Consider the following 14,131-nt stretch of genomic DNA (forward strand, 5'->3'; position numbering starts at 1 on the left):
ACATGTGCTCCTATGCATCAGCACTTCTGTATCTCTTGGTAAATCCCTAGCAGGGCTATTGCTGGGTCATAAGGGAGTTCTATGGATAGTTTTTTGAGGAACCTCCACACTGTTTTCCAGAGGGGCTGCACCAGTTTACATTCCCACCAACAGTGTAGGAGGGTGCCCGTCTCAACATTCTTTTTTAAATAGTGGGCCTGGAACTAACATACTACTGGGGAACCCTCCTGGAAGAATACTGGGAGCCTGTCACATCCTCTCCTCTGGACTCTAAATAAATCACACAAATGGTTGGTTAATCTCAGGCTTGTCATCATTTACCCCTGGGAGATCTTTTAAAAAATGGACTGCACTTCAGACAGGTCTCCCCTTTCTTCTACTTGGAAGATTGATTTTCCCAATCTAAATGCCCAACCATCAGCAACTTTCATGAATTCAATGCTTTACCTTGAAGTAAAGCAATATATCAAATAGTTATTTAATTGAAGACCCAATGCCAATAATGCTTGGTTTTGGCCTTTTGGTCCAAGTCATAAAAAGCTCCGTATATCATTTGTCAGACAGAGATATTAAGTGGAAATTTTAAATCTTCTGTTGGGGTCATCCTGAGCAAACTATGATGCACACACTGACAATGTTTCAATAAGATGGAAATACTACACTAACACCCTGTATTAGACAAGTTGAGGTGATTCTAGTTTAAATGTACAACTGTATTACCACTACTTATGGTATGCTATCAAAGGGCAGAATCCCACCCATCACCAAATCTAGACACTCAGAAAGATTATATCCAGTTTTCACTACCCAACTGCATATTTGAGTACTTGTGGGTACCATTAAGTTCAGGCCTTTCTTCTCCTGACTGAGGTACAATTTTCTGCATTGACAGCAATGGGGCAGAAATCTCAATCTAGCTTTTGTCGTTTCTGAATTTCTTTAGCTCTTACTTTTTTTTTTTATGTTTTCTTATTTATTTTTGAGAGACACAGATAGACAGGACGAGCAGGGGAGGGTCAGAGACAGGGAGATACAGAATCTGAAGACAGGCTCAAGGTTCTAAGCTAGCGGTCAGCACAGAGCCTGATGCGGGGCTCGAACCCACAAACCATGAGATCGTGACCTGAGCCAAAGCCGGACGCTTAACTGACTGAGCCACCCAGGCGCCGCTAGCTCTTACTTTCTAACTGCTCTTCTTTTATCAAGGAAAGCAAATTTATCCTAGAATCTCCCAGGGCTTACAGAACTTAGTGTTCTTTTTTTTTTTTAACGTTTATTCATTTTTGAGAGACAGAAAGAGAAGCATTAGCAGGGGATTGTTGGGAGCTATTTGAACTCACCAGTAGAGTGAATATTCCTGGTGAGGGTACGGCAAGTTTGCACGGTCTCTTGCCCCCAGATAGTTCCCAAAACTTTCATTTCTGCTTGAGCACCAAACCTCAGAGTGTTTTACTAATTAGAGTCAGGAGCTGACTGTTGTCCTGTCCCGTCCCTCTTGGAAACCCCTCAGTGAATCAACCCCATTGAGCCATAGATTCAGAAAGGTCAAAGGTATGAGAGTCAGCACAGGGGAGGGGGGATGTCACTGATTCCCTAAACAAAATAAGGTCCTTCAGAGATCATACAAAGAGACTCAAGAGGCAAATGGTACCTTCTGAATCACCAAAATCTCTTCACAAAATTTCACAGTAAGGTTTTCTACTTAGACATGAAGCATGTTTACCTCAGTTTTATTTCTAGAGTTCAACTGTAAATATTAACCTGATACTTACAAGAGAACATCCTGAAAGTCCATGTATTGATTTGCCACCAAGTAGGCACCAAACCGAAAACAGCCAGCATAGGAAAAGTACATCATTGCCTGGGTGATGGAAAATGAGATTCCAAAGATATGTGCTTTCCTCAAAGAGTTTCTGAAAAGGAGAATTAGGAAACTTACTTGACTTTCATTTTTCAGTCCTTAAAAAATAACCTTTGATAGATCAGCAGTAGGGTGCAGCAGACAAAAATGGGTTCGGTTTCCAAAAAGTTAAGTTTGGTCCTCACTTTTTCACTTGTGAACACTTAGGAAACTGATGGAGTAATAAGTGCACCTCAAAGTGTTGAGGTAAAGTTAAAATAAGCCAAGGAAAAGATGAAGAGCCTGTTAGGGGTTAATAAGTGCAAGTTCCTTCCCTCCCCCCCACTTTTGGACACACAAATTATATGCACTCTATAGTAAACATTCATTCAACACACATTTACCCAACACCTAAAGCTGCAGGGACCATGCTGGGTGACACAGAAGAATCAGTCAAGTTCTTGCCCTTGGGGACCCAGAGTCAAGTTGACTTTAATTATGCAGTGAAGGAATCTTATGAATAACATGTCAGGGGAAGAAAGAGGAAGCACAACTCTCTGGAGGAGTTAGAAAAGACTTCACAAATGCATTAACACTGGTGGATTTTCTGAGCCATGTGAATTGGGTGATGTGAAGGTGAGGGCAGGCTGGTGAGTGGGCAGTCCTCTGGGCCTCCTACCCCTGCTTCAACCAGTTCAACTCTATTTCTACCTGTTTCATATACTGGGATTTCAAATGAAAACATTTTCAGAAAAAAAAGCTCTATTATTATTATTTTTTTTACCTTTGAAAACTCATCAATAAGGTCCAGCTCTCTCCATTTACCACATAAGAAACTGAGACTCGAGTTGGGCTTACTTTTTTGAACTCCCGCTGGAGGAGTTCATTAAATTCCTTTAATACAGAAATTCTCCACTAGAGAAGCGTCAAAAGAAGAAGCAAAAGCATACTGAAGACACATCACCCCCCTCAGGTCCAAGAGATAGCTCAAATTTCATGTTCCATAGAGAACTCATTCCCAAGAAGAGCAAATCATAGGGTCATTACCCAAACTTGGCATCAGAGATTCATTCTCTATCTATTTCCTCTCCCTCAACTTCCCATCACTTACCCACTCTTAGAAGTTCTATCTCAGAGAGGTCAGGGTCTTGTGATTTCTGTCCTGGATAACTACAAGTGCTTCTTCATTTGTTCCCTACCTTCTGGCCAAATGAATCCTTCTGAAAACAAATCTGATGAACTGAAAAACCTCCCCACAATCCCCTCCCACTCTTCAGTGGTTATTACCTGTATGGTACCTGCAAACTCTGTGCATACATATATTCAAACTTCTGCTCTCGAGTCAAAGAGACAACCGTTCGGAAGTTTTCAATTGCTTCAGTAGCAATCTGTAACAGAGAGCCCCCAGTCACAGAGGCAAAACAAACAACAAACAAAAAACCCAGTGGTAATTAGTATGAATTCCATAAAAAAGATTAATAAAGTTAATTTTATTATTATATATTACTTATTTATTATGACCTATGACCTTCATTATAAGAAAGGATAGTAATTTATAAGATCAAATTTTAGATCTGGAAGGAAGATCGGCTAATTCAGTCTCTTTATAGAAAGAGAAGCTAAGGCTTAAACATATGAGACACTTATCTAAAGCCAAAATTACAGGGGCAAAATTAAACTGAGAACTCAGCATTTTACATCTAGTGCAGTGGTCTTTCTTTTATGATGGTCACATTTTAGGTTTATAATTATTATATATATATTTCAAGTGTGATGTTTATATTTTCTCTTGATGATAATCATTCATGAAAACTGAGGAATGTTTGGAAAATATTGAAAAGATTAAAAAGGTTTTAAAAAAGCTCCAAATAGGTATATTTTATATATTAGCTTACCTGTTTTTCTTTTTTTAAGCATATACATACTTAGCAAAATTGGGACCAAATTTTCTATTTGGATTTACATCATTTTTTACCATAATAAAGATCAAGAGCATTTTCCAAGGTCATGACATACACATTAATAATGGAATGTTTAATGGACCACTTAATATCCCAGCCAGTTAAACATTCCTTTATTGTTAAACAAGGTTTCCATTCTCTATTAAAATATTCTGTGAATAACATCCTTACCCATAAACATTTGTCCACATTAAGTTATTTTCTTGGGAGAGGTTCTTAAGAGTGAAATTATGAGGCTAAAGGGAACTAACTAATTTTTAAGGAACATGGCACACATTATCAATTTGTTTTCCACAAACCTTCTATCATTCAGTTATTTTTTAATTGAATGTAACTTCCAACAAGTCTATGTGATTAGAATAAATACATCCTTTTGGAGTCTGCATAAAGGGCTGTGGACCATACGAAAGATTCCAGTACATAAAATAAGATTTCAGACACGGGACCTTAAATATCTCTGTGTGTCTCATTTTCTTCATGAATAAAATGATGGGGATGGGCAAGAGGATCTTGAAGTCCCCTTCAACTTTGTCATTCTAAGAGAAATAACTTTTAGAGACAAAAGTCTAAATTATAAATCACTAAGTAGGAGAAATCACTCTTCTATTAAGATGTTCTCCCTTTCTCTGGTCTGTACACTGATCAGAATTGATTCTAACAAGACACATTCAATTACAGTTGAGTGATTTATAGCTTAAAAATCATAAACATGAAACTTCATTTATTTTTTACTAAATCCAATACAAATTACCTAACTTCAAAGAGAAAAGCAAATATCTGATACAACATTAAGTCAGTTTTAAAGAGTAATGAATGGAAAGAGCTATTAGAAGAAAAACAATAATGCCATCTATTTGAAAACTAAAACTTATTTAAAAAATAAAGTAAGAAATATTATACTCTGACCTGGTTAGGCCAAGAATATTGAACTATGTTTCCTATAAACTACTGAAGAAGATAGGAAAATGTCAAGATTCAATATATGTTAAAATATTTTATAAAAATTGATACACATTATGAAAATAATATATTCATTTTAGAAAATATTAAAAAATATAGAAGATAAAAAGAAGAAAACATTCATCTCTAGTCAAACCCCCAGACAGTCCTTGTTCAGTCCCATATTAGAATTATTTTCATTAATAATGCTCCAAATAAATGGAAAGGTTCTTTGCATTTGTAAGGAAATTCAAAAAAGTTTAACAATGTGTTAAACAAATTTTACTGCATATTTCAATGTGGTTTTAAGAGCTATTATTCTCTGTGCACCATTTTCTAAGGCAGGTGTGTTGTGTCTGTGATTGGTTTATAAGTTTGGTCACTCTGTAGAGTATGTCAACAGCCCAGTAAAAGTGAGTTTATGAGTCCCAGACCTTGCATAGTGAGTAAAACAATACTGTAATCACTTCACAATCATCTTTTCTTGCCTCACAAAGAAGCAATTAGGAAAAAGCTTAATTAGTATTCTGTCTCCTCACAGCTTGGTTTTTCCCAAGAGTTTTAAATAGAGACTCAGTAATCGCTATAAGAGAGACCTTTTCTTTTTTGACCTAGAGTGTGAGCAAGGGGCAGAGGGAGAGAGGGAGAAGGAAAGAGAAAGAGAGAGAAAATGAGAATTTTAAGCAGTCTGCATGCTTAGCTCAGATCTCACTACCATGATATCACGACCTGAGCCAAAATCAAGAGTGGGGATGCTCAACGGACTGAGCCACCTACGCACCCAGAGGTGAGAAAACTTCTATTTTGAGAGAGTAAATAGCATTGAGATGCCAGTGTGCATTAACTAATTTTGAAGAAAACATATTTCTAGAGAGAGAAAAAAAAACCCTTCTCACAAACTTCTCTTCCTTTCCTCAAATAAACTGAAGTTTGGTTATGTCTTTTATCTCTGAAAAGGAAAAAGCACCTATGTTCTAAGATGTTCATTAGTCAGTAAAAATGTGACAGAAATCTAAGGAGCACAGACAGGTGGACGCTATGGGCAAGCGGACACCACACGGCCTTGCTCTCTAATCCTAGGCCTGCTCTGTCACTTTAAAGGCAAATCAATAGACGTGGTCCTGGTCCCCATGGAGCTTATGTATTAGTAAGAAAGACAGACCATTAATCAATAAACAAAGAAATAGTAAAAAACAAAACAAAACATCAGATACTGAGAAGCATCATGAATTAATTCAAGTGCCAGGAAAGGCCTCTCTGAAGAGGTAATAATAATGGTGAGACGGGAATAACATAAAGGAACCAGTCTTTGGAAGATCAAGGGGAGCCAGCTTGGAAAGGTCTAGGAACTGAAAGAAGGCCCTGAGGCCAGAGTGGGGTGGGCACAGGAGAGAGCAGTACCAGATGGGTTCACAGAAGTTGTCGGGGGGGGGGGGGGGGGGGGGGGGGGGGGGGGGGGTCATGCAGAGTTTTATAAACCAGGGTAAAAGGTTGATCTTATTCCAAGTGTGATGAGAAGCCATTGGAGGGTTTTAAGTTGGGGTTAGCATGATCTCATATACGTTTGTAAGAGATAAGTGTGGCTTCTGTGAGAGGAATGTAGAAAGTGTGTGGACAGGAAAGGAACGAGTGGAAGCAGGGAGAGCAGTTAGACTATTGCTGTGTGATCTGGGCAAATTCCCTAACTTCTCTGGACCTTGGATTTTTATCAACTAACAGGAATAATTCAAAGGGTTACTGAGAGTATCAAATGGGAAATGCATGCAGAACTCTTCGTATGATGCTTGGTACACAACAAATAATAAGTGGTAACCTGAGAATGATGATCTTTGAGAGTTGACATCCAAAATTACACGGACTAGATGTGCCGCAAACACTTTTCCCACCTGTTTCTGCCTGTCTCATGAACCACCACTGAATAGAGCATTTATCTCACCCCTGACCTTTGCACAGTAAACTTGCCACATTTACAGAAATCCGATTCCATCTTGCCCCTTGTAACAAAACTCCCAAAGAGTCTTAAATCTGGTGTGCTACTTCAAAGGTGCTAATCTGTCTGTGGTGTGCAGTGCATTACCTTACAATCGAGCTTCTCAATCATCTCCTTCCTATAAACAACCTAAGTCGCCTTTCTGGGACTTTTCGAACACCTCAGGAAATGATGATACTACTAAAGGTTAGTAATTTTTCTTTTTATACATTTTGTCCTAGATTTTTCCATCTTCCCTGCATCTGAAAGATCAACACCATAGGTGGAAAAAACAAGAAAGTACAGCACTAAGTGAAGTGATAGGTGACAGAAAGTGTTTCCTGACAGGGGCCAATGTTACATGGGCCAGACCATAACCAGATGCCTGTGGGTCAGCATGCTCCTCCTGAAGCCCAAGACGGGGCCTCTGATGGCCTGAGGAGACCTTTCTCCCACAGACTCGAGTTAGGAAGCACCAAAGCTATGGTCCAAAGGAATTTCCTGAAGGAATCCTAAGGAAATAGGGCAAAAAGTCGGAGGACATTGTCAGTGGTAATGATCAATCTTAATGAAGAGGTATCTTCTTTGTCATCCTTTTTTCTCTGGTAAGGTGCCTGGCCCAGAAACAAAGAACTCTCTGGCCTAGAGAGTCAGGGCCACTGATCTTCCTGGATCCCTGCCCCGACTCTTGGGAACCTTGGAGGGTCCACTAGTAAAATGTATCCCTATCCAATTTTAGGGCTCAGCCGTGCTGTGTGACCATTTATATTTCTGCAGTCATATAAACCATGTACTATCAGATCTATTCCTCTTTATTTTTTAATGTTAATTTATTTTTGAGACAGAGTGTGAGCAGGGGAGGGGCAGAAAGAGAGAGGGAGACACAGAATCTGAAGCAAGCTCCAGGCTCTGAGCTGTCAGCAAAGAGCCTGAGGCAGGCTCAAACCCAAGAACAGTGAGATCAAGACCTAAGTCAAACTGAGACACTTAACTGACTGAGCCACCCAGGAGCCCCTCCTTTCTGTTTCTTAAGAGAGGCACAACTTTGAATCTTGGCTCTGAGGCTTATTAGCTCTAAGGCATTGGGATTATTATCCACCTGTGCCCCAGCCTCACTTCTAAAGGAGCTAAGAATAGATCCTACCTCATAGGATCACAATGAGGACGAAAGCATTTGCCAAGGAAACACAGTAAATGCCATATAAGCATTTGTTTAAAAAACAACAACAAATACACAAGCATGCAGAAAGAGAGGGAGAAAAAAGGAAAAGCAGGAGGAAGAGGAGGAGGAGAGAAAAAAGGAGTAGCAGCAGCAGGAAGAGGAGGGTAAAGGTAAACAGAAACAAGATGCTAGCAGGAAGCATGATCAAAAGGAAAGATTTCTAATAATTTAAGCCTGACAGAATAAACAACCATGGGATTTTTACCTATTTTCACCTTCCCCATTGTATGTAATTAAATGAGACTACTTTCCTCAATAAATAAATGGATTTCAGCTGGCTTGCGGGAAGGAGAGAGGATGGGAGGGTGGAAAGAGGAAGGAACGAAGTAGAGGAAAAGTGTGAAGATGATGGTTTGACTTAGAAAAGCCTAATAAAATTAGTCATCAGTCTGTGAGCCTAAGAATTGGTTTTGCAACTTCTCTTCAGCTTCCAGTCTGCTCAACAAGTGTCAAATAAGATGGCTCTGAAGAATGGTTATAAAAACATTCTCCAAGCATAAGAAGTAGTAGTAACAGAACAGTACTGATTAGAATATTTTACTTTATTGGATGGGTAGTTATATTTAGACTCACCTTCCCAGCACCTTCTAGTTCTTTCTTATCTTTCAGTGCTTGTCCAGATAACATTTTCATTTCAACAACTCCTGCTATTGCAATGATGGGTACAATTGCTAAAAGTAAAAGTGTCAATTGCCAGCCATAGATTAAAGATATAATAATGCCTGTCCCAAGATTTGCTATATTCTGGGTAATGACAGCAAGCCTGGAACCTATAGCCTATAAAACAAACACACAAAACACATTAGAGAAACATTTTCATATTCTCTTTCAAATCCATACTTTCTTCAGGATTATAAGAATTAAGCTTCTTGAAATTCTATTATCTTCTCAGTTGTGAAATAAAAACCAAAAAGTTAACATGTACATTCACTTCGTTTCTAACATGAAGATTTTATGACTTCAGAATAAATACCAAAATAATTCAGAGTAATTACATATTTGTATCTCTTCTAATTTTTGATACCAAGAAAATTTTCCGTGATCAATGAAACCATGCTCACTAAAGCAAGCTCTGCAAATGAGAAAGATAAAATAGCCTGACAGTTATATGACACTGAAAATATTTGAAATTTCCAACATTAGATGTATAGCTACTGATAAGTTAAGCCTAATATTTGTCATTAAGGATATCCAAATATATCTTGGCCTATTTGAGATGTTTACTGTGTTTAATTTAATGTGCATTTGATTTGGAACAATGGTACAGAGATGAAAGTTATAGAATTTAATTTAGGATATTAGGCAGGCATCAGAGCCTTTAGTGTGAATGCCAGAGGGGGCCTGAAGTATGCAGTGATTCCCAGTTCTAAAGGCAGAAGTCAAACTATAAAGTCAATTTATTACTCTATACTATACTTCTCTCCTCTACCCTGAAAACACCTGAGCCCTCAAGCCATTACAAATTCCTGCACTGATGTCCAGATCTGGAAATGGTCCATGTTTTCTCCACTCCCAAAGTGCCCTCTGCCTGAGTAGGGCCAGACTTAGGTAAAGATTATGACAGAGTAGAGTCTAGAATAGACACTACCTCCTCTGTGACTTTGGACAAATTTCTCCCAACTCTCAAAATGAGCAAACACACTAATTAATAACCAAAACTTCTCTCAACTCTAAATTTTAGAACAGAATCCTTCACACCCCCTTTTCCATCACTCCAGCATCAACCCTCTAAAATCACTCAGCAGTGCTTATGTGATATAAACACCAGATCAATAATTAGGAGGAAAGGGTACAACAATTAGCAGGAGCCTCTATGCATTAAACTCTATACCAGGAATTGCATCAGACAACATAAATGACGGAGCATTTCTTTTTATTTGATGCAGGCACTGAGTTTATATTCAAGGGATGTTTAACCAAATTTGGCTGAAGTCAAAGAATGAAGTGGATTTCAAACTTTCAACCTGAAAGTCAAAGGTTACAACCTGGAAGGAGTCTATGGCATTGTGAGGATGTAGGTTGCTCCTGTTCTCACCATCTACAAGTCTTCCTCAGAACTCATTTCCCAGAGCAACCAACTGAGAGAAGTGCTCAGAACATCCCCCAAGTTCAAGGCAGGTGAACGACTCTAGTGCATTAACCTTTTAGACATATGATTGTTCAGCTCTGGATGGCAATCAAGGCCATGGAAAATAAGTAAAATGGATCACAGATGACAAATTCTTGCTTAATGTACATGAAAGGTGAGAGAAAAGATTGAGAACCTTAAACTGACGATGTGTGGGAGGACTATGCTCCTTGGCTTAACCTGATTTAGCCCTTGGGGGCCATGGCACCAGTTACTGTTCTTTATTCTAAAGACTAATACTCACTGTTCCAAATCTATTGCTCATATAGAGTAGGAGTCTAGAATTCTGAGTATCACAATGAATGGAGGAGCATAGCCTGGTAATTTTCATTTCAAAAAGTAGAGACAAGTGAAGGTAACACTCCAAAAACCATAGCGCAAGTGTGAAACAGATCAAAATAGGTTCACTCCTGAAACCCACTATCACCTCTCATAACCTCTCCATCCCACTGTACATTTGCATGTTTGTATGTCACTTCCTCTTCTACTCATTTTTCTACCCACTCTTCTTTGTCACTCCCTGTCCTGCTATTTATTTCCTCCTCTGCACATGACCGTATTGCTTGAAATCTAATTTAAAACATTTGTGCTTACTGGGGGGAAAAAAGCCTATTTCATGAACCTCCTTCTGAAATTAGAAACATCTATAACTTCATCCTTCCCTCAACCACCTTCTCCTGGGGGAGAATTTTTTAAATGCATGGTGGCTTTTGATCTCTGTGCAGCTCTCATTTGCTTTTCCCCCTCTTGAATTCTAGTCCTAATATGGAAATAAAACTTAAAAGTTCACCATTTCATAAGCAAAATATTGAGATCTATTTTCTCCTGATTTATGTTTAGCAGAATTAAGCTACTTACTCAAAAATACATCTGAGAAAATGTTTCACCAGTGGTGAAGTAAAATATGAAAAAAAAGTTAACCTAGATCAACATTATCACTAACTACACGCACACAAACTGGGGTTAGCTCTGCCTTGAGTGAATGATTTTTGACAGTACTGCTTACCTCAAGTATTTTTAGATATAAAAAACTAATTTCACCACTTCCCACTGTATAATAGACAGATGTACACACAGACTGAGTATGTATATGTGATATAAATATGTATATATGAGTGTGTATGTGTACATATGTGTGAATATGTATTTACACACCCACATATCCCCCAACATAAACTGGTCGGCTGGTAGCATAAAGTGGATACAACTGTCCTGTCTCAGCCAATTTGTGGTAACAGCTACATTGGGCTTTTCAAGTTCTGATGGCACCCACATACCTACTTGCTTCTTCTTCCCTTGTCCTTCTTCACTAGCCCTGTTTTAACTGCTCTGGAGAACAGTTCCAACTCAGTGGCTCACAGAGGCTGTGTAGGCTCCCGTACTAGTGGGGCCATGAGAGTGTGAATTTGAAGAAATAAATGAAAAGCAGACAGTCCACACCAGCACACCATCAGGGGCTAATGGACTTGTTGTGTGTGGCTAAGGACCTCACAGCAAGGGATAGGGCTGGCCACAAATTTTACAGATACAGGAAAAGAGCACGGCAGAAGCACTTCAGAGGAGGAGGGAAGGATGACTAGCACACAATGCTTGGACTGCACCTGCTCAGGTTCTGTTGCACCCGACTGACCAAAAGTCTGTGTTTCCTCTAGAATGTAGCCTTCACACAAAAAGGGATATGGGACATGTGTGTCCATGCAAGCACATGAGCACATACAACAAGGTCAGTGTGGAAGGCATACTAAAGTTATGGCAGCAAAGTTTAGCCAGGGAAAATAGGGTTTCAGAAACTTCAGGACACAGTTTGTCCAGGATGGCCACGTAAGATGGGAGAGGGCAAAATGAATTTATCCCAGGCTCACTGACGGGCTCTCATGCCAATGTAAATTAAAAAATAGAGACTGATGCTGTATGTCCTCTACCTACCAACCATTTCTCTCCTCCATTTACCAGAAAGTCCATTAACAATTTGTCCAACTGTGTTACTCCTCTTTTCTCCTTTTCGCAAACTCACTCCCAACAAGCTTTGTTCCCACCACACCCTAGAAAACAGTTCTTGTTAGAACCATAAGCACCTTCCATGCGGCCATGGCAAGGAGGTGAAACATTCGGTTTGATATCTGACATTGCTCTGCTTTCTTCATGATGTTTCCAGAACCCTGTTCTCCTCTCTCTCTGGCCACTCCTTCCCATTCTTCTTTGCAGGTCCATCATCACAGCCCTGACCTCAGGGGTGTCTATCTGTACAACATTCCTCGGCTATCTCATCCAGTCTCATGGTTTACAAGCCACCAATGCACCAAAAATTTCTCTAAATCTATTTCCAGACCAGACTTCTGTGCTCAACTCCAGACTTCCACATCCACCTGCCTTCTTGACATCTCTACTTGGGCATCTAATGTGAGCATCTCACACTTACCATGTTTCAAAAAGAACTCTAACTCTCCCTCAACTCTATTCTTTCTTTCTTTTTTAAAAATGTTTATTTATTTTTGAGGCAGAGAGAGACAGAATGCAAGTGGGGGAGGGGCAGAGAGGGAGACACAATCTGAAGCAGGCTCCAGACTCCGAGCTGTCAGCACAGAGCCCAACGTCGGGCTGGAACTTATGAACTGCGAGATCATGACCTGAGCTGCAGTTGGACACTTAACCAACTGAGCCACCCAGGCACCCCTCAACTCTATCCTTTCAAAAGTTCTCACTGTTTCATTAAAAAGCAACTTCAATTTTTAAGTAACGCAGGTCAAAAACTGTGGAGAACTTCTAAACCCCTGTTCTCTTATACCTCATACACAACCAACAAATTTGGTTGGCTGTACCTCCAAACTATGTCCAGAATCTGATTACTTTGTGTCACCTTCACTATGACTACCTTAATACAAAATACTATCATCCTTCCCCTGAATATGGCAATAGAGTCCCTGCTTCAACCCTTAACCCCTTCAGTCTATTCATACAACAGCGTTTAAAAATTTCAGATCCCATCACTCCTGTGTTCAAAACCCTACAATGGTTTCCCATCTATTTTCAGATATAATGCTGATTTCAATTCTTAGGACTCTTCCTTTCACTCGCTTTACTCTGCCATACTACCCTCTTTATTGTTTTGGGAACAGTTATGGAAATGCTCCAGCCCCAGGGCCTTAGCACTTGCTGACCCTTCCGTTTAGAATACTTTTCTCTACACATGGACAGGGCTAGAACTTTCCCCTCATTCAGGCCTCCTGCATCTATCACCGTATCTTTGAGTCCTCTCTTACCTGGCAACCAGAAAGCCCCTACCTATATATCCTCCTGCTGTTTTTTTCCACAGCACTTAATGAGAATGACACACCGGCAGATGCCACAGAGCCAAAGCTGTCTCTTTTAGGAAGTTCCAAGTTATTTCAAGCAGGGGACATTCGGCTCTGTTAGGTTTTATTCAACTTGATCTAAACCTCAGTTTTTGTTGATTTGTTTGCCTCAAGCAAAGAAATTTGTATTAAAACAATTTCCAAGATTTACATTGTAATTTTACAATGGTGTACATCCATATTCAAAACCCAATTTATTTTTACAGAAGCCCCATTTATTAGACAGAGGAAACTTTATTTGTTTAATTTTTTTATGTCTTTATTTCATATTGAGAGAGAGAGAGACAGAGAGGGAGCAGGGGAGGAGCAGAGAGAGAGGAAGACACAGAATCTGAATCAAGTTCCAGGCTCTGAGGGGTCAGCACAGAGCCGGACGCGGGGCTTGAACCCACAAACCACAAGATCATGACCTGAGCCGAAGCCGGATGCTCAACTGACTGAGCCACCCAAGCGCCCCGATAGAGGAAACTTTAAAAGAGAGATACCTTATAGAAAGGTTAAAAGATAAAGATTAATAAGGTTCAAGTGAGGAGGAGACACAGGAGAGATAACATGTTTTTTTGAACTCTACATCATTTTGTGGATTTTTGCTATCAATACTTGAAGAAGAAGAAACGGTCATTTCATCCACAAATCACAACCTCCTGGTTCAATAGTTTCTAGTTAGATCAATTAAAAAGATTCGTATAGTGGTAAAATTTAAGTGTGGTAGCCTGATA

The 14,131-nt window shown here is 39.5% G+C and overlaps 1 protein-coding gene across 2 annotated transcripts in view; it reads right to left on the reverse strand.

Annotated features, from left to right (window-relative positions):
- Window positions 1-14,131, reverse strand: part of ABCB1 (ATP binding cassette subfamily B member 1) — a 108,715-nt gene that overhangs the window by 14,178 nt on the left and 80,406 nt on the right. For both annotated transcript variants that reach the window (XM_029928262.1, XM_029928268.1), the window contains 3 exons: window positions 8,505-8,708; window positions 3,128-3,228; window positions 1,773-1,913 (listed from right to left, as the gene is read on the reverse strand). In XM_029928262.1, the coding sequence (XP_029784122.1) occupies window positions 1,773-1,913; window positions 3,128-3,228; window positions 8,505-8,708 (446 nt within the window). The remainder of the gene's footprint in view (window positions 1-1,772; window positions 1,914-3,127; window positions 3,229-8,504; window positions 8,709-14,131) is intronic.

This window comes from Suricata suricatta, chromosome 2 (assembly GCF_006229205.1).
Source record: "Suricata suricatta isolate VVHF042 chromosome 2, meerkat_22Aug2017_6uvM2_HiC, whole genome shotgun sequence".
Lineage (NCBI taxonomy): Eukaryota > Metazoa > Chordata > Mammalia > Carnivora > Herpestidae > Suricata > Suricata suricatta.